The sequence below is a fragment of the Astatotilapia calliptera genome, chromosome 9, assembly GCF_964374335.1.
Source record: "Astatotilapia calliptera chromosome 9, fAstCal68.1, whole genome shotgun sequence".
NCBI lineage: Eukaryota > Metazoa > Chordata > Actinopteri > Cichliformes > Cichlidae > Astatotilapia > Astatotilapia calliptera.
Window position 1 is genome coordinate 31,892,989 of NC_137430.1, and position 23,706 is coordinate 31,916,694.

The 23,706-nt window shown below is 41.6% G+C and overlaps 1 protein-coding gene across 1 annotated transcript; it reads left to right on the plus strand.

Moving 5' to 3' along the window:
* The first annotated feature begins 14,852 nt into the window (after window positions 1-14,852).
* On the plus strand, window positions 14,853-18,289 carry LOC113029651 (uncharacterized). The gene has a single exon (XM_026180638.2). It carries the CDS (start codon window positions 15,107-15,109, stop codon window positions 16,778-16,780), a length of 1,674 nt encoding a protein of 557 aa, XP_026036423.2. The 5' UTR covers window positions 14,853-15,106; the 3' UTR covers window positions 16,781-18,289.
* Window positions 18,290-23,706: the final 5,417 nt, after the last annotated feature.

A 23,706-nucleotide genomic window follows, 5' to 3' on the forward strand; every position in this document is an offset into this window, starting at 1 on the left:
TATAAACAACAGTGGGCTTATCGGTGAGCCTTGTGGACATCCCCGTTTCACGTGCATGTTTGCAAGCTTGTTTTCAATACCTGCAAACTCCTCTCGTATGGCACGCTGCAACCTCTCCTCTATGTAGCCACTATCCGCAGGGCCGTGTTTGCTCATGGTGGCTGGCTTGTTAGCTGAGCAGGCCTCGGACGCGCTAGCTTCACCGCCAAACACCGATATCTTGGTTTCCGTGGTTGACTTAGTCTTCTCCTTGGTAGTTTTACCAGGTCCAGGCATCGTGGGTCTATAGCGTATTTCGTTTTCGTGTTTTGGAGCGTTTTTCCTTAATTTTAAGGATTTAGCAAAGTTTCTTGCAGGAGCAGTTCAGAGCTCGACCGATTGCTACGGTGACGTCATCGGAAGTCCCCAGAAACCCGTCTTACTTGTTATCATCAATCGTCCACCTGGGCCTTACACAGAGTTTCTGTCTGATTTCTCAGACTTTTTATCTGATTTAGTTCTCAGCTCAGATAAAATAATTGTTGTGGATGATTTTAACATCCATGTAGATGCTAAAGACGACAGCCTCAACATGGCATTTAATCTTTTATTAGACTCAATTGGCTTCTCTCAAAATGTAAAAGAACCCACCCACCACTTTAATCACACTCTAGATCTTGTTTTAACATATGGCATAGAAACTGAACATTTAACAGTGTTTCCTGAAAACCCTCTCCTGTCTGATCATTTTCTGATAACATTTACATTTACAATAATTGATTACACAGCGGTGGAGAGTAGACTTTATCACAGTAGATGTCTTTCTGAAAGCGCTGTAACTAAGTTTAAGAATATAATCCACCCACTGTTATCATCTTCTTTGCCCTGTACCAACACAGAGCAGAGCAGCTATCTGAACGCTACCCCAACAGAGGTCGATTATCTTGTTAATAATTTCACCTCCTCACTACGTACGACTCTGGATACTGTAGCTCCTGTGAAAACTAAGGTCTCTAATCAGAAGTACCTGACTCCGTGGTATAATTCTCAAACACGTACCCTAAAGCAGATGACTCGTAATCTGGAGAGGAAATGGCGTGTCACAAATTTAGAGGATCATCATTTAGCCTGGAGAAATAGTTTGCTGCTTTATAAGAAAGCCCTCCGCAAAGCCAGAACATCTTACTATTCATCACTGATTGAAGAAAATAAGAACAACCCCAGGGTTCTCTTCAGCCTGAGAACCTTCCTTACCAAAAGTGGTAAGAGTAAGTATTAATAAATTACCTGCAGTGTTCCAGCACAGTCTCCAGCTTCTTCAGTTTCTCCAGTTCAGCTGTTGTTGGTATTGTGACATTGGTTGGATGTAGTGCCAGTGCATCTCTCAGTGGTTCTTGATTTCTAAGAACACGTTTGATCACCTCCAGGATACTGTTCCATCTTGTTGATGCATCCTGTGTAAGTGACTCTTTCACAATGTGCAATTTGCTGTTGTTCGAGCTCCAGTGCTTTTGCTGGGCTATGCTTGAAATGGCCTATGACCTTTCGGCATTTTGTCAGTGTGCTGTTAAATGGACTGTCCTGCAGAGAAACTGTGATAGCTCGATGGAGGCTGTGTGCGACGCACTGTTACTGTGATGTAACTGTAACCCAATGTAACTGTGATTGCTTATAGAAGTCCAATAGTCCCCGGTGAGTGCAACCGTGTTGGTCTGCCCCAAAGCCTCCTTGACTTTGGCTTTCTCATCTTCATACAGGTTGTGTATCTTGGTTACAGTGGTGGCTCTCGAAGGCAATTCATACGTGCAGTCGTTGGGTGCTCTGTGAATTATTTCACGTAGCCCCTCATCCTCCACAATGTTAATCGGCCTGCAAGCTGTAGCCACCCATTTTGCTACGACTGTTGAAAGTTTGTTGGTTGTAGAATTGTCCAGACGTCTCCTTTGAAAACTATCCAGTGTGGTCTGCCTTTGGCGAGAGGAAGGAGGGCTCTCTGCATTAGCTTTGTGCTTGGCTAGAGAGTGATATTTGAGACTGGACGTACTACGGTGATAACTCAGTTCACATCAACAGTAAATACAAATTACTTTGGTCTTGTCAAAAAAATTTTTTTTTCTTTTACAACTGACATATCTGCAGTTTCTTGCACTCAGTTCCCTGACAGTAAAATATACTTGTAATTTTTCTTTTATCAGTAAAACAGCATTATTTTAAAAAATGTGCGATATTTAAAAGAAGAATCTGTTCTCAGTTTAAGTGGGTTTGTTTTCATCATCTATTGAAAATTATCAGATTAAAACTTGTTCTCCTGGGAGTGTCTGGGCCTGGAAAGAGTCCAGGTCAGATTGTGTCAGGAGATGATCTGTAGCGTCCAGGAATGAAGTTGGACAACCTGATGAGAAGGACATAATTGTGTGGCTACAGGTGTGTGGTTTCTGAGAAACAATGATCAGGATGATCCAAGAACAACATCAGTTATTACTTCATCTTTCCAGTGTAAAGAATGATTCTCTGTGTAAAGCTATAAATAGATGAGAATAACATGCAGAGTTATAAAGTACACAGTTGTTTTTTATTTTAATTTCCCTTTTTTTTTTAAAAAAAAAAAAGAAGTTCTTTGAATTGTTGCCACATAATTTAATTTCAGTTCTCAACATTTTAATTTTAACTAACAGAATCAGCTTAATGCAGAAATCAATACGCTCCTCAGGAAACTCCAGCCATACAGATATTTTCACAAAATCTAATGGACATAAAATTGTATTTGTGCATTTCCAAAGAGCTACAAGAGGGGGGTTTATTTGTATGTCCATGCTTGCCTCAGCATGTTTCTATAAAAAGTCACACATATCACACATATTTCCCATTTTACTAATTAACTTGATATCTCTGCATAAATATGTTCACGTTGATATTTATTTGATACCTTTTTTCTTTTTTTTAAATGAATCATGGCTTTCTCTCCCACTGCCTTCTTTAACTTGGAGGCCTTTAAAGACATGAAAGCTCAGTTGTGCGTCTTTGACTCTCTTTAAGGTTTTTGACATTGAAGTCTGGAACCAAACATGCTTTCAGGTGGAGGAGCAGCAGCACAGTTGGCCATTGTAAACTGAGTGTGTATCACCATCTGCTGGACGTTTGATGTATTGACCTGACTCCACAGGGAAACGAGCCTTTGTTGTACCTGTGTGTGTTTAATCTTTTGCATTCTGCCATTCAAACTTTAATGATTCAAACAAAAAAGTCCTAATATGAAAATAAAAAAAGAACTTAAATAAGAGTAAAAAGGAAACTCCTAAAATTAAACTGAAGAGGTTTGAGTAAAAGGAAAATAATAAATGCTTCGTGTCTTTTGTTTGCTCTGACTCTTGTTCTCATTTTTATTTCAATAAGATCTCTTCACTCATCTTTTATGTTTTATGTGTATATCTTAGATCATTTCCTGTTTTATTTTGAAATTTTTATTTGTTTCGCTTCATATCTTTATATGTAACTATCTTCTCAAACACTCTGCAAACCAATAAATAAATCCAATATATTTGTTGGAGCCAAGTCCAGGCCAATATTTCACTCAGTTACATCATGCCATATTTAAGTATTTGTCATGATCTTTAAGTTTTTATTATAATCTTGATCATTTTATGTTATAATGTAATATGCTGTGCTCCATAAATTAATCCTGCTTTATTAGTCTGTTGTTGTTGTAAAGTGTTGGTAGATGTCGTAAAGGGGTGTGTATTTGGCCCGCATGCGGAGGGGTGTGGGTAAAAAGGTTAGGTAAGCAAGCAGGACGTGGAGCAACAGTTTTCTGACCGTCGCCGTTTTAATGTTATTTTTTGTTGTAACATGAAGGGAATATAAACTGAGCTCCCACCAGAGGCATTTGTTTCGTACCTTTCGATTTGTTTGGAAAATAAATGTTTTGCCCCTTTTTTCCTTCACCTCGTTTTTTGCTACCGGAAGGCATCCAAGCGACTGAACAAGAGCGCGAGTCAGAAACTTTACGTTCTGCAGAAGCGGCAAAGAAGGACCGAAGGTTGCCGCTACAATATTTTTATAGGATGTTTTTATACTCAGATTTTTTTCACTCCCTGCTCACTAACAGATGGACCAACACTATCGAATCCGAATCAGTTTTCAGGAAAATCACAAACTTCATCCATTAGTCTTTCTCTACTGATTGAAAACACACACACACACACACTTTGGACCTTTGAGAATCAAGAGTCTTATTTCTATAGATAAGTTAACTGAATTTGAAGAAAGGCCTGACAGATGGATCTGCAGAGGGAGCTGTTGTGCCACTACTGACGCTCTCTTCACACCCTATCATCTGCTTTCTCTAATCCTAAAAAGATAAAGTGAAGCTCTTTGAGATCTTCTCTATACTTCTCCATCACTCTCAAAGCAAACATCACATCTGTAGTTCTCTTTCTCAGCAGGAAGTCGTGCTGCTGCTCATTGCTCACCACCTCTCTTCTTATTCTAGCTTCAACAACGTTCCATTTCTTCATGATATGGCTCAACAACATTATCCCCACATCAACCTTCTTCTTAAAAAACAATACAAGTACATTTTTCTCCATACCTCAGGTATCCTCTCACTCTCTCCAGGATTGTGTTAAACCATCTAGTTAAAAAAAAAGTCCACCACCCTCTCTCCTACACATTTCCATCTGGTATGTCATCTGGACGACCTTTGCACTCTTCACCCACTCTGTTTACCAGGTCATGTAACCTATTAGTATTCCAGTTTGCTTTCTTCATCTCATCACCCTGGTAACCTGGGTGTAAAAAAAAAAACGTATTTTCCGGCGATGTTTGCTACCCTACAATCCGTCCTGTTCTGTAGTAAATTCAGTGACATTTGACCGTCCTGTTGCTCCCATTGAAATTTATATAGCCTATTTAACATCTGAAACTTAAAATTGTCCGTAGCCTGCTGTTGTTACCACTGTCCTGTTTTAAATGGATACTAACTAGCTAACTGACTGAATGCCCATTAACCTCATAACTCCTGTGTGTGTGTGTGTGTGTGTGTGTGTGTGTGTGTGTGTGTGTGTGTGTGTGTGTGTGTGTGTGTGTGTGTGTGTGTTCATAATGGATATGAGGAAGGTTTTTTGTTTGTTTTTTTGTTTTTTAAAGGAGCCACATTCAGGCAAAAGTGTAAAATCAAATGATCCGTCAATCAAGAATGATGTTGGATCAGTGTTTCAATATTTATATCTTTTATTAGATGTTCATGTGGTTTGGTTATTTGCCTTTTGGTTGAAAGTAAACTGAGACAGAACTTGTTAGTGATCTTAATAGTATTTTTTTCATATTAATGTAATTTTTCATCTAATTGTATACAATCTATTTGTGTATGATTGTCAGTCCAAAGAGGGAAAGAGGAAAGAGGGAACGTGAGGAGAAAGTACAAGGTCAGGAAGAACCAGGTAAGAAAACAGACAGGGAACAGTGACAGACACAACAGAAACTGTTAAACTGACAAAGACAAAAAACCTGATTTTACTCACAATCTGGACGTTGTGTCCTCCCTATATTAAAGCTGTTAACAGAATCTGCTAAAAAAAACTGGGTTGAAACATTTTTGACCCTCTTTAACAACATTCCACCATCATTATCATTGTTTGGGGAGATTAAAATTAATGATATATTTTTATGTAGTTCAGCCACAACTCTACTAAAGCCTCAGCCAGTAATAGGTCGGCCAACTTTTGGACCGTCCAGTCGTCTGTATGACTGCCGCAGTACGTGCATCACATGTGCACACTATCAGTGCCAAACAGCCCTGGTGGAGTGAGGAGCTGTAAAGAGAAGCAGATGCTCTGTTTCTATTCTAAATATGTTTTAAGCTTATTTCAAAGATTCAGTACTGCAGCTTTAAATGTTTTCCAAAAGCACACATACACTTATCAGTGTTTCTCACACTTGTTACAGTGTGTACCACCTAATAAAATGTCAAGCTCTCCCAAGCACCACTATGAAAGCATGAAAGTCATAAATCTTACAACACAAAATTAGTTCTGCAATAAAGATTTTTTCATACATTGTATACATGCTACCACAGGCAAAGTTGCCTCCATTTTTATAGTTTTTTTAAATTAATATTTTGTAATAATTTATTTGTAATAATTTATTCTGTTTTGGGAGTGGTTTTTTATGTATCTGTATTATATTATACATACACATTAAAAGTGAATCTCTGTCCAAAAAATGCACTGTTTACTTTTTACTCACTACGAGTATCATTCATTATTCTCCCCCAGTAATTAAGGTTAGGATATGTATTTATTTTTATTCCAATCCATTCTTCTTTTGCAACATTTAAATAACCTTTATCAGATTTGATGGTTTTGTTACAGACTTTTCAAAAAAAGTGTTTTTCTTTTCTTTCACAAATATGGGATTAAATGAATAATTGTAAAATGATCAACCTAAAGGGAAATTTTTGTAATGTTTTTAAAGCACTTGAAAATGACTTTCTGGACAAAAACTATAAAGGAGGTAGTGCATCTCAAGAGGACATTCAGTTTCTAGAGATGCTGAATGACAATATTCACTACAATGAGGAAGGCCATTTAGAAATGCCTCTGCCTTTTAGAGAACGCCCACAGCTTACAAATAACAAGCAGCTTGCAATGTTTCGCCTGAAACGTTTAAAAGGAAAAATGGATAAGAACCCAAAGTACAAGGAAGACTACATAAAGTTCATGAATAGTGTCTTTAACCCTTTAAAGCTGGTCGTAGCAGCTTTACGCTCCGTTTTGCATAACGATTTTTAAATCCCCCTAGAACCGGAACCAAGGTAAGCTAGCACAATAATTTTTTTGGCATATGAAACCGGAGGAATTGTACTTACATCTTAAACCATCAGCTTGTCCTAGGTCACAGTTTCCTTCCACATATAGCTTTGCAAAAATTGCATAAAAGCACTTGCAGCAACAAAAACATAATATTCCAGAAATACACTTTCCGATCAGCTGTTCATAACACTTCCTACATTAAAATAGATGGCACCGCGAACTATCGCATGTCTGCCATTACCTGCCCAAAACCGGAATTGAGGTAATTTGTTTTTACTTGTAGGCCTTGTGAGCCTACACTGGTGTTTTTAAAAGTCATGTTTGACTTTATGCTTTTCTGAATAGTTTCTGGCATGCTTAGAACTCAAATTGCACTGCTGGAAATAGTTTATTTTGATGCACATGCTGTTTTCTTTCAAAATTTGCATTATAGGATTGTTTTTCGTTTTTTCTGCAGTATATAAAAATTGGTGTATCTCAAAAATAAAACTACGAAGACACTCAAAATAAATTTCCTGTTGTTGGAAACTATTTTTTGCAACTTTATTGTACTTAAAGTTTTGAGGGATAAACCTCTTAAATTTCTCTAAGTGGAAATATATGTAAAAAAAACAACAAAAACAAACGATTTTCAATTTTTTTGTAGTTTATTGCACTTTTTTGCAATTTATCTACTATGGACTTAATGCAGACATATTATTAAAATTTGGGCTATAACAGTTGTATTGATGTATAGCAACTGGAAATGTTCCCACAAATGGCTCCACAGCAGGTAAAAATATAATATAAGCTCTGGCAGACTTGGTTCTATGGTAGGTCTTAAAGGGTTAAGCGCACATGTCACCAGAGACTGAGGACTCCACTCCAGCCAGAAAGAGAATGCTGACTTGTGTAAAAGGTGGAAATATGGACGATATGGACTACAATTGCTCATGAATGCTCAGTAGAAAGGTACACACGATATGTTTGTGCATTTACTTTGTGTGTACGTTTTATTTGAATTGTAATTTTTATTCTGCTGACATAATATCCGTGTTTTTCATTGATCATTTCACCATAGTTTTTCACGATGTTTGCTGGTGGAAAGAAGATTAAAATACTGGTTAAACATCAGTTGGAGCATGGCCATTTATTCTACTTGGAACATGAAAAACCTTGAGGACCAGTGACAATCTGGGATGGATAACATTTTTGTTGTGTATGAAAGAAGTACTGTAACTGCTATTTCTGGGGGGGAAACTACACATCACCAAAGAAAAGAAGCTAAAACATCTTGCTTATGTTTTTTAATTATCTGTAATGATATATAATACATATGATATAGGAATAAAATAGCCATGTGTAATGTTTTGGAGAAGAGAGAACATGTTTCTTTTTGGGATTTCAGGGGTTTTGACAAAGCAAAGAACTTTGAAAGGAAATGTGTTTTAAGAAACAGATTACATGAAATGTGTCACAAACTGAAAGCAGGGACTCAAGCGCAGAGCAGGTTGACGTCTCAGAACACGATTTATTTACACACCAGTGAAATACTATATACAGTGACGGGGAAAGTCCAGGGTTCCAGGGGATTAGGGGAAGTCTCTCTCTCTCTCTCACGCTCGCTCACGTCCTCACATCCGACTCACACACGTCCGTACCGCGGGGAGGTCACAGGTCCGGGAAGATAAACTGGAACAGGGAAGGGAGAAATCACTCACAAATCACGAAGGTAGGGCGTAAAGGTATAAGACCAAAAGAAAGACTAACGTCAGTAGCTCAATCATCCAGCGATGAGAGGATCTGTGACCCAGCCTCAAATAGTAGATCGGTAATCAGCTGATCGCCAACAGCTGTGTGCTTTAGCAATATCACTTTTGGGTTTTTAAAGGCACACATGTGGAAGAGCATTCAGCCTCAACTTTATTGCACACACACAACCAGGCAGCCTGAGAAACTTGGTGAAATCCAATAGGGATTTGGAGTTGACGTCACACCACAATGCATTGTGGGAGTGTGCCGCCATCTTAGAGGGCCACGAATAGCGTGCATCGGTAATGTGGACCCGTATGAAATATGGCAGTGGAGTGAAAACCCAGACCACCTACCGCCGTTGTCCTACCCTGACACCTTCTCGTACCTTGTCTGTCGGCGCATACATGTCAAATCATTTTCGGAATTATAAATCCCTGGAGGCGCACATCTAATTCACAAACGGTTGGGTGCAAGATTTGTCCATTTTTAAGCCTCCACGTTGTGAGTACGTTGCCCATATGACCAAGATACAGCCAGAGGTTGCACATAACATTGACTTTTCCTCAGCAGCTGCTCCAAAAATTGCTCTAGAGGAAAAAATAAACACACCAAAGGAGCCGTCCGCAAAAAAGGCAAATTCCACCTGCTAGTCTGAAGTTGTCACCGATAAGCTACTCCATAAACAGAACATAAACAGAACATAGTTCTGCTGCATCACACATTAGGATGTTTGTTCTAATTTTCTATGACCTCAGCGCATTGAAAATAAAACTAAAAGCCTATAAAGAGCAATATGAATTTACCAACAAAAAATGATGGCAGAGAACTCGATATCAGCTCGTCTCACCGCTGCTATCCAAGCCTGACGTTTTTGTTTGGTAACATCAGATACATGAGATCCCTCACGTTGCTTCCAGGAGAGGAAATGATAAAAAGAGCCCATTTTCCAGCTTATTCCCTTCCCGATCGTGCGATCTAACATTGCAACTGACAACACAGCTGATGTTTCTGTGTGCTTTCGCTTCTGTAGTCCTTTGGCCTACTAAACAAAGGGCTACATCACACTCCAAAGCCCTATGGGGGGAAAGTCCACAGGTGTGAAGCCTTTGGTTTGTCTTATCTTACTTCCACACATCGTTTTCTCTCCGTTTTGGCCTCCCCTCAACACTGAGACGGTGTATTTGCTGATGGAACACACAGCGTTTCCAAATGCTCTCGAAAACGAATACATTTGAAAATGGTGCTTTTTTTTCTGCATCGCAGTGTGGACAGCGAAAACAGAGACTTTCTAAAACGATTATGCATGTTAGTCATATGATGCAGTCATGTGTCTAAGATAGCGGAGGGCATAATACAGCAGTTGTTTTGATTGCTCTCAATCTTGACAGCCCTATTAAATATTAATATCAGTCCGTATGTGCTCCACATAGCTTTTCTTCAAACTCTTTAATCCTCACTCACTTTTGCAACTTTGTACTTTTGTGTTACTCGCAGCAACAACTCCACCTCATTGTTAGTCTATTTGAAAAAAAAGAATCGGTGCTTTTCCTCAATATTCTGCCGCGACATGTCAAAGAGCTGGAAAGTAAATAAGTAGCAGACAAAAATGAGGCAGGTCAAATCGTCTTACGTTTCACACATGCGCAGTACTGGAACATAAGTATTTTCGCCCATTTAAATGTAGACGCACAACTAAAAATGCTAGTTTTCCAATGCTAGTGTGGACGTAGCCCTAGAGTTAAATCAGAGATAAGGAGTTGTAAAAATCTCCCCCCTTCTGGAGAGGGCCAAAGGTGTAAAGAACAGCTGTGGAATGCTTTTGTCTGGCTGTATAGAGATTGACAGACCACGTGACTTTCCCGCATTGCTTTGTGGGTAGGAATGGCAACAAAATCAAAACACTGCATCAAGCACTAGTATTTCCAGCACCAGTAATCATTAATTCTGCGGTTTTAATCCCTACTTGCATTTTATTTGCCCGAAAAACAGTGATGTACAAAACGACGGAGAACAAGCCAGGTCTGTACAAAGAAAAAATCTAAGGAGTGAAAGGGTCAGACCCATACGAGCATAGAGTGGAGTAAGGACGTTAGCGTGCTGCCCAGATCCCTGCAACAAGCCCAGGTCCAGTTTACTTTGGTGATTTGGACTATTCCATTTCACAGCTGTTGTTACATTTTTGTCCTTTATCTCCTGTACAGGCCAACGCAATCTAATTGTTGTTTCAGGTTGTAGTGTTACACAACATTTTCAGATCTAATAGGAATAAAATGTGTTTCGTAATTCATTCAATTTGTCTTTATTTATAACTGGCATTATTGTTTCATTCTATTATAGAATCTTACAAGAAAAAGGCAAAAAATGCATTGTGCTTTATTAGCTGCTTCGATGAAAAACAAATCAACAATGCAACAACAAAAAACAACAACATTGCAAAACAACTTACTGGAAAACAGTTCAATACAGTTCAGTACAACACTTGGGCACATATATGCGGGACTTTTCGTGGCTGTTTTGATATCGCTCTCTCTCTTAACTGATCAAATCTGGCTATGGTAGCAGCTTTAAACTCTGTCTGACCAGGTTGATAGAGGGCGCCAGTCTGGATCACATTCCATCATTTTGTAGGCTGGTTTTCCTACAAAACACAAAAAACATTAGCCCGCAAAGCCACCGCGAACAAAGCAGCATAGCGCAACGAATTCAATTCAAATCGAAAGAAGACTTATTTGTAACCTACATCAACAATTATGTTATGATAAAATACGTAATAACTACAACAGAAGACTGACCTTTGTGGAAATGCTTGGAGCAGACTATGATGTGAGCTGGAGTGTTCTGGGACGTTATATTTGGTCTTCGAATGGCTGCAATCCAGGCCATCCGTCGGCTCTTTGGTACTCCGGAAACATGGCTCAAACAATTTCTCTTCCACAACGTAATCCGATAAAAAACGATCACTTTACCCATTGGCTTCCCGTGGCTGTCATGCGACCGGCTATTGCAGTTAATAATACAACAGCTTCTTGCCATTTGTTGTGTTTCTTTTTATCGCTGTGTGACTGTTTTCTTTTTTTCTTTTTTCTTTTTTTTGCCTGTCCCGTTTGGCTCTTTTGCCATCAGAATTGTTGTCTAAAGGCAAAGAAAGATGCCCAACGGATTTACTTTACCAAATTGACCATCCCAGCCTTGCCGTAATGGTCCATTTGATTCACCTTTTATTGTTTATTTTATTTTCACTTACTGAACATGGGACAGACTTGACTGGGGGAAAGAAGGGGAGAAAGAAAGAGGGAAAGAGAAACAGCTGAGAAGAGGGACGGGGGAGAAGGGCAAAAACCAAAAACCAACAGAATGAGCAGAAAAAGAAAAAAAAGAAGAAAAAAAGAAGAAAAAATGCATATATCAATCACCTGGGTCACCTGCTGAGAAAGAAAAAAGAAAACAAGCAGAAGAGAACAAGAGTAATAGAATAAACAACATCACAATGATATATGGGAATATGACAGTAAATACTAAATGTTAAACATTATTGTGCAGCACATAAGATCAACAGAACACAGTGTGCTTTGAGGTAGGAGCCAAAAAGGGTGTAGTTTGTGGGTGTGATCACCCGTGTGTACACCTGTGAGCATGGTTTTTTGTTTTTTTAAAAGGTTCCTTCATGTAATGATCTGCTAGAGGGTGTGGGGGGGCCACAGCCCCGTCCTCCAGGGCATGAAGCAGGTATGGAGGAGATCAAAACTCCAGACATCCAGAGGCCCCCAGAACACAAGAGACCAAGGAAGACCAACAGAGGGGCAGCCGCGCCACTGTCCCAGAAAGAGCTGAGGAGAGTCCCAGATGAGGGCTCACTCAGCAGCCGCGGAGCAGAAGCCAGGGGGAGTTGCAGTGACGCGCCCGTGAGCGCCGCCGGCAGCCAGCCGTGCCTGAGTGACCGAGCCCCAGGCCGAGAGGCCCGAGCGAGCCCCAGGCTCCAGGCCCCGATAAGCGGCCGCCAAGGAGTGAGCCGGTGTGTACCTGGACGCCCATCCCCGGACACAAAGAACCACCAACGCACCGACGTCTGAGGGAGTCCGCCACTGGCAGGGGAAGTGGTGGTAGGGGGAGATAGGCCTCCATACCTTGGAGGGCCTGAGATGTCCCCAGAGAGGTGGCGCCTGACACCCAACCTGACATATAGACACAGACATACAGGCACACACAGATACAAACATCCATTCCCACCCTCATGCTCTCATATGCACTTACTCCACACTCAACCAACGTGGAGACAGACATAAAGAGACGCTGTACACACGATCACACTCCCCAAGCGTACTCTAAGCCCCGGGTCTAGGTACCCTTGCCCCTGGAGGGGGGGGAACTGCACCCAGACCCAGGTGGTGTTACCCTTTTCCCTGCGGTGGGGGGAGGCAGACCGCCCCGACTCCGCAGCAGCAGGGAGGCCCCACACTCCAGACCGCAGTCGGACGGCCAACTCCTCCTCCTAGCCCCCCCGCTCCAGCAGGTCGCAGAGAATGGGGGTGAGAGAAGACTCCAAACCTCCCTCCACCCGCTCATTGTAGTGTTGATGCATGTGTGTTCTAAGGTGCATTTAAAACCCAGGAGGGCATGGAGCTACCTGCCAGAGAGCAGCAGGTAAGCGCATGGTCCCTCCTGCTAGCCCTCAATGTCTATGTGTATTTAACATTGAGAGGTGGGCAACGACGCCAGGGGTGGGGTGTACACCCTGATGGTACTTTGGATTCCGTGTATCGTGCCCACCCCCAAGATCCTATGTGTATGTGTAATGAGAGTGTGAGTAATGTGAATGTCTAAGTTGTGGAATAAAATTGAGGCAGGGGCAGCCAGAAGGGGACGGGGGGGGGGGGGGGGGGGGGTGGCCTCCTCTGCACCCTGGTGACATACCCCTACTCCAAGGTCCTGCATGTGTGGGTGGTTGTGATGGAGCGGGAAGAGGGAGGCAGCTGGAGATGGGGAGGGAAGGAAGGGAGGGGCAAGTGACCCCTCCCTGGGGCCAGCTCCCCCGCTGACCCCAGTAGGCACCCCCATACTCCGCGACCCAGTTCATGAGGACTGTTTTCTTGGCTATGCATAGGGCAGTGAAAACCATATGGGCTATATTCTTATCTGAAGTGACATTATATAAGCTGCCCAACAAACACACTAAGGGGGAAGTTGGAATGTTACATTTCAGACACTTTGATAAGTCTTCACATATCTCGCACCAAAACTTCTGAACTGGTGGACAGAACCAAAGAGCGTGGATATAAATGTCCGGTGTTTTGGTTTGACAGTGTGAGCAGTTGTTGGTAGACGTAAAGCCCATCTTGAACATCCGATGACCTGTATAGTGCACTCTATGTAATATTTTGTATTGAATTAATTGAAGACTGGGATTTCTAATTAGATGAAAGGTTTTTAAGCAAATCTGAGACCAGAAGTTTTGGTCTAAGTTAACTGATAAATCCGCTTCCCATTTTGCAATAGGAAGTGATATTGATTCATCTGTTTTAGAAAGCATTCTGTATATTTTGGATAGTAATTTGGGGGTTTTAAGAGTAAGAAATTGAACCACACTTGGTGGTGTTTGTAGTTCAACTTGACCCGGTTTAAATTTCTTTTTTACTATGGATTTAATTTGTTGATATTCTAAAAATCTTTTCTTGTTGATCCCATATTGTGTAACTAGTCTGTCAAATGAAATAAATTCTGTTCCTTCTAGTATATGTTCTAAATATTTGATTCCTTTACCACTCCAAGCCGAAAAGTTTATCATATTATTGTTTTGTAATATGTCAGGGTTGTTCCAGATAGGTGTACGTTTGCATGGGATTAATGAAGACGCCGTCAATTTTAGAAACTCCCACTATGCTGTCAGAGAAGAGCCGATGTTGACGCTTTTGAAGCATTCATGTCGTTGGATATTTGAGCTGATAAGCTCTAGATTATTGCAAAGTGCTTGTTCTACATCTAGCAAAGGTTCATCTAAGAGGGTATGTTTTAGCCATCCTGAGGTAAACTGAAGCCTGTTGGCTAAGAAGTAGTGCTGAAAGTTAGGTAGTTCTAATCCTCCTTTATCCTTGGTCTTTTGTAGTGTTTTTAAGCTTATACGTGGGGGTTTATTTTCTATCTCAGATTTAAATTTTATCTTCACTTATTTATTTGTATTATTTATATTTTATGTGGTGTCATTTGTGTATATATACATACTTTCTTTCAACCCTTAACTTAACCGGCATGTGTGTGTGGCAGCAAAGAAAGAATTTCGTTGCACAGAGAAATGCTTTTTCTTCTTGTACATATGACAATAAACCCTTTGAGTCTTTAATCTTCACTATATATCTACAGTGTAAATAGTAGTAGAAATAGACAAAAACCATTAAAGGAGAAGTATTAAGAAGCAATGCGAAGTACAAATATTTTTTAAAAATTCTGAAATTGATATTTTATTTATGAGGATGCTTTTGATCTGAATAAGGTTCTAAGAATGCCATGTGTACATCTGTACAGTTTATGGGTTACTTCTTACCATAACTGCATTTGGTTTTCTGTTTTATTTCTTTGTCATTATAGGAGAGATGTGGGAAAGCAGGCCAAAACCTCAACACATTGAGGACATCAGCAAAAAACAGCCAACGCCGGCAAGCACAGATCCAGTTGTTGTCCCTTTGACCACTATGAAGCAGCCCAGAAGACGCCAGTGCATCGATAGTGGGAACAGAAGCTTTACCTGTGATCAATGTGGAAAGTCTTTCACTCGGAGTAGCAGCTTAAAAGTACATCAGCTCATCCATACTGGAGTCAAAGGATTCAGCTGTGATCAGTGTGGAAAGTCTTTTAATCGACTTGGTCCCTTAAAAACTCATCAGCTCATTCATACTGGTATTAAGGCATTCAGCTGTGATCAATGTGGAAAGTCTTTTACTCTGAGTAGCAACTTAAAAAGACATCAGCTCATTCATACTGGTGTCAAGGCGTTCCGCTGTGATCAGTGTGGAAAGTCTTTTACTCTGAGTAGCAACTTAAAAGTACATCAGCTCATCCATGCTGGAGTCAAAGCATTCAGCTGTGATCAGTGTGGAAAGTCTTTTAATCGCCTTGATCACTTAAAAGCACATCAGGTCATTCATACTGGTGCCAAGGCATTCAGCTGTGATCAATGTGGAAAGTCTTTTACTCAGAAAAGCGACTTAAAAACACATCAGCTCATCCACAGTGGAGTTAAAGAATTCAGCTGCAATCAGTGTGGAAAGTCCTTTACTCAGAAAAGGTACTTAAAAACACATCAAGTCATCCATAGTGGAGTTAAAGCATTTGTTTGTAGTCAGTGTGGAAAAGCTTTTACTCAGATTGGTAACTTAAAAAGACATGAAGTCACGCATGCTGGTGTTAAATCATTTGTTTGTGGTCAGTGTGGAAAAGCTTTTACTCAGATTGGTCACTTAAAAAGACATCAAGTCATCCATGCTGGAGTTAAATCATTTGTTTGTGGTCAGTGTGGAAAGGGTTTTACTCAGATTGGCCACATAAAAACACATCAGCTCATCCATGCTGGGGTCAAAGCATTCAGCTGTGATCAGTGTGGAAAGTCTTTTACTCAGATTGGTCACTTAAAATCGCATCAGGTTATCCATAGTGGAGTTAAAGCATTTGTTTGTGGTCAGTGTGGAAAAGCTTTTGCTCACAGTTACAGCTTAAAAGTCCATCTGCTCACCCACAGTGGAGTTAAACCTTTCAGTTGTGATCAGTGTGGAAAGTCATTTACTCTGATTGGTCACTTAAAAACGCATCAGGTTATCCACAGTGGAGTTAAACCATTTGTTTGTGGTCAGTGTGGAAAGGCTTTTGCTCACAGTTACAGCTTAAAAGTCCATGAGGTCATCCACCCAGGAGCTAAACATTTCAGCTGTGATCACTGTGGAAAGTCGTTTGCACGGCTTGGTTACTTAAAAGCACATCGGGTCATTCATACTGGTGTCAAGGCATTCAACTGTGATCAGTGTGGAAAGTCTTTTAATCAGAAAAGAGACTTAAAACAACATGAGCTCATCCACAGTGGCGTTAAAGCATTTGTTTGTGATCAGTGTGGAAAGTCTTTTACTTTTATTGGTCACTTAAAAAGACATCAACTCATCCACAGTGGAGTTAAATCATTTATCTGTAATCAATGTGGAAAATCTTTTACTCAGAGTTGCAACTTAAAACGACATCAGCTCATTCATACTGGAGTTAAACCTTTCAACTGTGCTTAGTGTGGAAAGTCTTGTGCTAGGTTTCATCATCTAAAAAATCATCAGCTCATCCACACTAAAGTTAATCCACTGAAATATGAGCAGTGTGAAGTCTTTCATCCGTAACACAAACCTATTGAGGCATCAGCAAACCTACAAAGTGTCCTGCTGTGACAAAAGTGGCAGACTAATGGGACATTATCCTGACAAAGTTCATTTGAACACAGCTAGAAACACGAGGGATCTGAACCAATGCTTTTCTGCTGGGTCAATCTTAATCAGGCTTTACAGAATTCAGCTTTAATCTTCTGTTCAGTGTTACTGTGTGGAAGTCCATTAGATCAGTTATGACCTCATAAGTGTTGCATATTCAATTCAATTCAATTTTATTTATATAGCGCCAAATCACAACAAAAGTTGCCTCAAGGCGCTTTATATTGTACAGTAGATACAGAAAAAAACCCAACAATCATATGACCCCCTATGAACAAGCACTTTGGCGAAGGGGGAAGGAAAAACTCCCTTTTCACAGGAAGAAACCTCCAGCAGAACCAGGCTCAGGGAGGGGCGGGGCCATCTGGTTGGGGCAAAGAAGAAAAACAGGATAAAGACATGCTGTGGAAGAGAGACAGAGATTAATAACAGATTTGATTCCATGCAGAGAGGTCTATTAACACAGAGTGAGCGAGAAAGGTGACTGGAAAGGAAAAACTCCCGGAAAGGAATCCCCGGCAGCCTGCACCTATTGCAGCATAACTAAGGGAGGATTCAGGGTCACTTGGTCCAGCCCTAACTATATGCTTTAGCAAAAAGGAAAGTTTTAAGCCTAATCTTGAAAGTAGAAATAGCGTCTGTCTCCTGAATTCAAACTGGAAACTGGTTTCACAGAAGAGGGGCCTGAAAACTGAAGGCTCTCCATATGAACACTTATCCTGTGAATTGCCTGTTTGTTACCTAAGCAACACTTTTTAGTATGATGTCCATGTTAAAAGTAGCAGTGCTTAATTCCGTAAGTATTCTAACATGAATTGCTTGTAATGAAAGATATAAGTGTAACAACTGGAAAAAGTGCTGTTGCTTTATTGTTATTGCAGTATGTATTTTTTCCACTGGAACCTCTCATCGTTGTAATGAGGTGGTGCTGTATGTGTTAGCCAACCGCCTGTTAGAGCTACACAGTTTGAAATGTTCACAAAAGACATGGAAAATCAAGTCAAATCACTTTTATTGACACATCACATGTGCAGGTACATTGGTACAGCACATGTGAGTGAAATTCTTGTGTGCGAGCTTCACAAGCAACAGAGTTGTGCAAAATACAATAATGTAAACAAGCAAAATACAAGAATGGCTACATCTGAAACTAATAAATATATGTACAATATATAATAATAGTATATGCATTTCACACGCCTGTCTGAAGCTGGCAGCCAGCATGTAGAAAGATTTCCTTTGAACTGTTATTAATTTTGTATGTTTTCTAAGTTTAGTCAAACCGTCCAATTAAAAAGCAACAGAATTCTACCAGAACCTCCTGATTCTTGTTTCATGAATTGCATGGCTATTTACTAAAAGTCTAAATAAAACTCATAATTAAAAGGCCACTGGTTAAAATCTATGCACGCAGAACAAAGTGGATGTTAATATTGTCATGTTAATATTATGTAAAATATGTTGACTATATGAATGGTGTTATCTGTTCTGTGCAAACATCCATGTAATCTTAAAAACTAAACATTATTCCCATCATCTGATCACAGAGAGAAGCAGAATGTCAGAACAGATTACCTTCTGGTCAAACTGAAACACCTGCTCGCACTGATGGTGAGTTTGGTACATGCCTCACCATATGGTATACCACAATGACAAATGCTTATTCAGCCACCAAGGTGCCAATCTGAATGACCTGCATCTCCCAAGGCCCACACTGACATCCAGTATGTTGGGAATAATGTTGAGCTTTCGAGAAAATTCCACTGCTATTTGTAGTAATATTTAAGCAATTTTCATCAGCCGTAATTGCTGCCAAAGGACGAATCTTTTATCAGTTTCTTGCGGCGAGACCTGCAGACACAGCCAGCCCAGAGTGTCTAGGAATTTTCATGTCCTCCCTTTGGGAATCAGCTGTAGCTCGTGTTTTGTGACCAGTCACTTCTGGCTGACGAGGGATTTGAGGGAAAGCAATACTAATTGTAACTAAGTGTCCAGTAGACAGTGTTACATGTATCAGTGAATGCTGGTATGCAACATATTAATTTGATCACTCTACATGCACTGCTCATACACATGAATGCTTAATTAAGATTGAATTTTGTATCCTTTGGCAAAAACTGATTACATTTCTGTATGGAACTATTTGAGAATTTGCCAAAGATTATCAGTTATGGAGAGCAGTAGAAACAAAGGGAAGTTAGCCTGAGTAAAAGTTTCTAATGAATATCTCAGGCAGTACAAGTTATTGACAGATAGAAGTCCGTCAATAACTTGTACTGCCAAATTGTCAAAGGGATTTTCTTTAGTGTGATAATGCTAATTTTGGTCAATTAGGATGAAGATGACGTTGACCATCCCGTCTGTTTCTTTTCAAAAAATGTATAAAACACCAGCTACATTACAGCACGATTGAAAATGAGGCTTTAGCCTTGCAGCATTTCGAAGTGTACCTTGGGTCCAATCCTCTACCAACCATTGTATTTTCCGACCATAACCCCCCCCCCGATGCAGAACAGCAACCAACGCCTCATGAGCTGGTCTTTACTTTAACATTAATATCCGTTACAAGAAGGGTTTAGGTCAGGGGTGGGCAACTCCAGGCCTCGAGGGCCAGTGTCCTACAGGTTGTAGATCTCACCCTGGATCAACACACCTGAATAAAATGATTAGTTCATTACCAGGCCTCTGGAGAACCTCAAGACATGTTGAGGAGGTAATTTAGTCATTTAAATCAGCTGTGTTGAATCAAGGACACATCTAAAACCTGCAGGACACCGGCCCTCGAGGCCTGGAGTTGCCCACCTCTGATGTGTTTTTCGGTCTGCCACACCAGAGGGTCGCATAATTGTGTCCTGTGTCAATTTTGTTTTTTTACTCGGTAGCTGTAGGGGTGAGAAGCCAGTTTTCTTTGGGAACCTTTTCTCCTGTTTTTGGTTAGGGAGGCAGGTAAGAAACCTGTACTTTTCTTTTGGGGTTTCCCGTGTAGGTAAACCAGCTGCATTTCATTTCTAGAGTGTTGTTTGTTGTTTTGGCCATGCTCATCCTGACACCCGCTACCTTTTGGGACTTAATAAACTGACTGGCTGTTGCAAACTCCGTGACCGTTGTTTTTTGGTTCGTCTTCCTTGAGAGCAGGGAGTGTGGGGACATTTTCCTTTTTTAAAATTTTTTCCTTGTGTTGCACGCCAGTTTCCCCTGGGCTGGGGTGTAACAGTTCCTTATAGGTCAATATCTCAGATGTCCTCAATTGACAGTCCCACCAGGCACATGACGCGGCATTTGGCCCAACCATCTATTGTGTATACGGCAGGAAATGTCCCTTCAGGATAGTCAGGCTCGAACCCAGGCTTCTCGTAGGGAAAGAGAGCGATCAACTGCAGCCGCTGTGAGGTAAGTAACTAAATCAAATTGGGCCCAGTTCTCCATTTGTAGAACATTTCAACACCTCATATGCTACATTATTACCGTATTTTCACGACCATAAGGCGCACTGTACTAAAAGGCGCAGTCTCAGTTATGTGTGCCCTTACTGTATTTAACACACACATAAGGCGCACTGGATTATAGGGCGCATACAAGTACCGTATGCGTATTTAAAAATAAAGCGGGAGCAAACCTGAGTTCGGTACTCACATTTTTATTACCAGTAATCGTCATCATCAACAACACACAAGCATACAAGTGTGCATATTTAAAAATAAAGCAGGAGCAAAACAAAGTTTGGTACTCACATTTTTATCATCAATCAAACCCATCGAAGTCCTCATCCTCTGTGTCTGAATTGAACAGCTGCGCTAAATCTCCATCAAACATGCCAGGTTCACTTTCTTCACTGTCAGAGTCACTTTCCGTGCCGTGCGGCTCCTCGGAAGTGATGCCGGCTTTTGTGAAAGCTCGAACAACAGTGCCAGCAGACATGTTAGCCCAAGCATCTACAATCCATTGGCAAATTGTGGCGTAACTCGCCCGGCGCTGCCTTCCACTCTTGGTGAAACTGTGGTCTCCATCGGTCATCCATCGCTCCCAGGCCGCTCGTGAACGGGCAGTTCACACCGATGTCCAGCGGTTGGAGTTCCTTTGTCAGGCCTCCCGGAATGACAGCAAGCTCACAGTTCATTTGTTTCACTAGTTTTTTCACATCGGCTGTGAGATGGGCACGCATAGAGTCACAGATTAAGAGCGATGGTGATGCGTGGAAAAAACCACCTGGTCTCCTTACATACACCTCCCTCAGCCACTCCTTCATCATTTCCTCATCCATCCAGCCCTTTTCATTTGCCTTAATGATGATTCCTGCTGGAAACTTCTCTTTAGGCAAAGTCTTTCGCTTAAAAATCACCATAGGCGGCAGTTTCTGTCCATCAGCATGGCAGCCAAGCACAACAGTAAAAGAAGACTTTTCATACCCGTTGTGCGTATCGCTACCGTGCTGGTCCCCTTCTTCTCCACAGTGTGACTCACCGGGATGTCAAAAGTGAGCGGGACCTCGTCCATGTTTGTGATGTGGCTGGGCTGGATGTTTTTGTCGCCGATGTGTTTGCTGCAGTAGGAGCGGAAGATGGCCAGCTTTTCCTTATAATTCGCTGGAAGTTGCTGCGCTACCGTAGTCCTGGTCCGGATGGAAAAATGGCACCGTTTCATAAAATGAAAGCACCAGGACGGACCTCCTTGGAAATGTTCAATGTTCATCTCTTCAGCTAGTGAAACTGCTTTTAGCCGAATGGTGACCGTCGAAACGCCTCTCCCGCTCGTTCTTTGCTCGATGATCCAACGCTCAAGTCTTTCCTCCAACTCGGGCCACCTCGCCTTATGTCCGCGGAAACTCAGCTGCGTTTTCTTGACCTGCCGGAGCTTGTTTTCCAGCTTCCTCCATTTGCGAACCATCGATTCGTTAATCTTAAATTCTCTCGCCGCTGCTCGATTTCCATGTTCCTCCGCATAGCTGATGGCCTTCAGTTTAAACTGTGCTTCATAAGCGTGTCTCTTTGCCATTTTCAGGGTTGTTAAAACAACGATGTTCCACATAATGCACATACCTGTCCTTTTAGACAGGTATGTGCGATTGTCCGGTATATACGATCAACGCCCACACTTCACCCTTTAACGTTCTCATGGTGTTCTCTACTACGTCCTCCTTACAACACACAGGGCGCACTGCGCTATAGGGCGCGCTGTACTTTTTAAAGAAAATCTAAGACTTTTAAGTGCGCCTTATGGTCGTGAAAATACGGTATATATGTATATAATGCAGGAAAAAACCGAACTGCTTTCCATCCATTTTCTTCTGCTTTATCCGGGGCCGGGTCACGGTGGCAGCAGCCTAAGCAGAGAAGCCCAGACCTTCCTCTCCCCAGTCACCTGCTTTAGCTTGTCTGGGGGAACACCAAGACGTTCCCAGGCAAGCCGAGAGATAATCTCTCCAGCGTGTCCTGGGTCTGCCCCGGGGTCTCCTCCCGGTGGGACATGCCTGGAACACCTCACCCAGGAGGTGCCCAGGAGCATCCTTGTCAGATGCCCGAACCACCTCAGCTGGCTCCTTTCGATGTGGAGGAGCAGCGAGTCTACTCTGAGCCCCTCCCGGATGGCTGAACTTCTCACTTTATCTCTAAGGGAGAGGCAAGCCACCCTTCGGAGGAAGCTCATTTCTGGCGCTTGTTTCCGCGATCTCGACCCCTATGGCACCTCCCGCGGGTGGTACGATAGGGGTAGGGCGCATTGTATGCCGGGCGGCAGCCAGGAGCGGATGCCCTGGCAGACTGATCCCTGGCTACTAAGACTGGCAATTGGGACATGGAGAAAGAGCCTGAGTTAGTGCATGAGGTTGAGAGGTACCAGCTAGATATAGTTTTTCTCACCTCTACGAATGGCTTGGGCTCTAGAACCAGTCTCCTGGAGAGGGGCTGGACTCTGTCTCAGTCTGAAGTAGCCCCTGGTGAAAGGCAGCGGGCTGGAGTGGGTATTCTAATATCCCCTTGGCTTGCTGCCTGTACGTTGGGGTTCTTCCCGGTGGATGAGAGGGTTTGTTCTCTGCGCCTTAGGGTTGGGGATCGGGTCCTGACTGTCATCTGCGCTTATGCGCCGAGTGGTAGTTCAGAGTACCCAGCCTTCTTAGAGTCCCTGGGTGGGGTGCTGGAAGGTGCTCCACCTGGAGACTCTGTTGTCCTGCTGGGAGACTTCAATGAACTTCAATTTTAAAGATTACTGGATAAAGTGGCTGTGTTGATGCTGTTTTTAACATTCAAACATACAAAACTATATGTTTGAATGTTAAAAACATTCAACCACAAAGTTCTTTCATCTAAACTTGCACTTTTGAGGAAGCTATTGTTAGAACAATTAGCTTATAAAGTGAGACTCAGAGAAAAGGCTCTGGTGTGAAGTGTATGGTTTTCAGGGTTTTTATCGTTAAGTCTGTTTCCCTGGGTCTTTTCCCATGTTGTAGTCATGTGTCTTATTTTGAAAGAACTATTTAAGCGTTAACATAGCGATCAGAGAGCATAAAGAAGCAGAGAGGAGGATGTTACTCTCAATGTTGTTGGCGCATTTCAGGAGGACGCTGCTAATAAAGTTACACAATTACACAGCTGAATTCGCGTTTATTATTATATTTACAAAATACCACAGTTTTCGTCTTTGTATCGTTTTATTTTGTTGTATTTATCTTAAAGGCCGGTCCCTGAAAATATTGTCTGAGTTGTCCCTGGTGCAAAAAAGGTTGGGGAATGCTGCCCTAA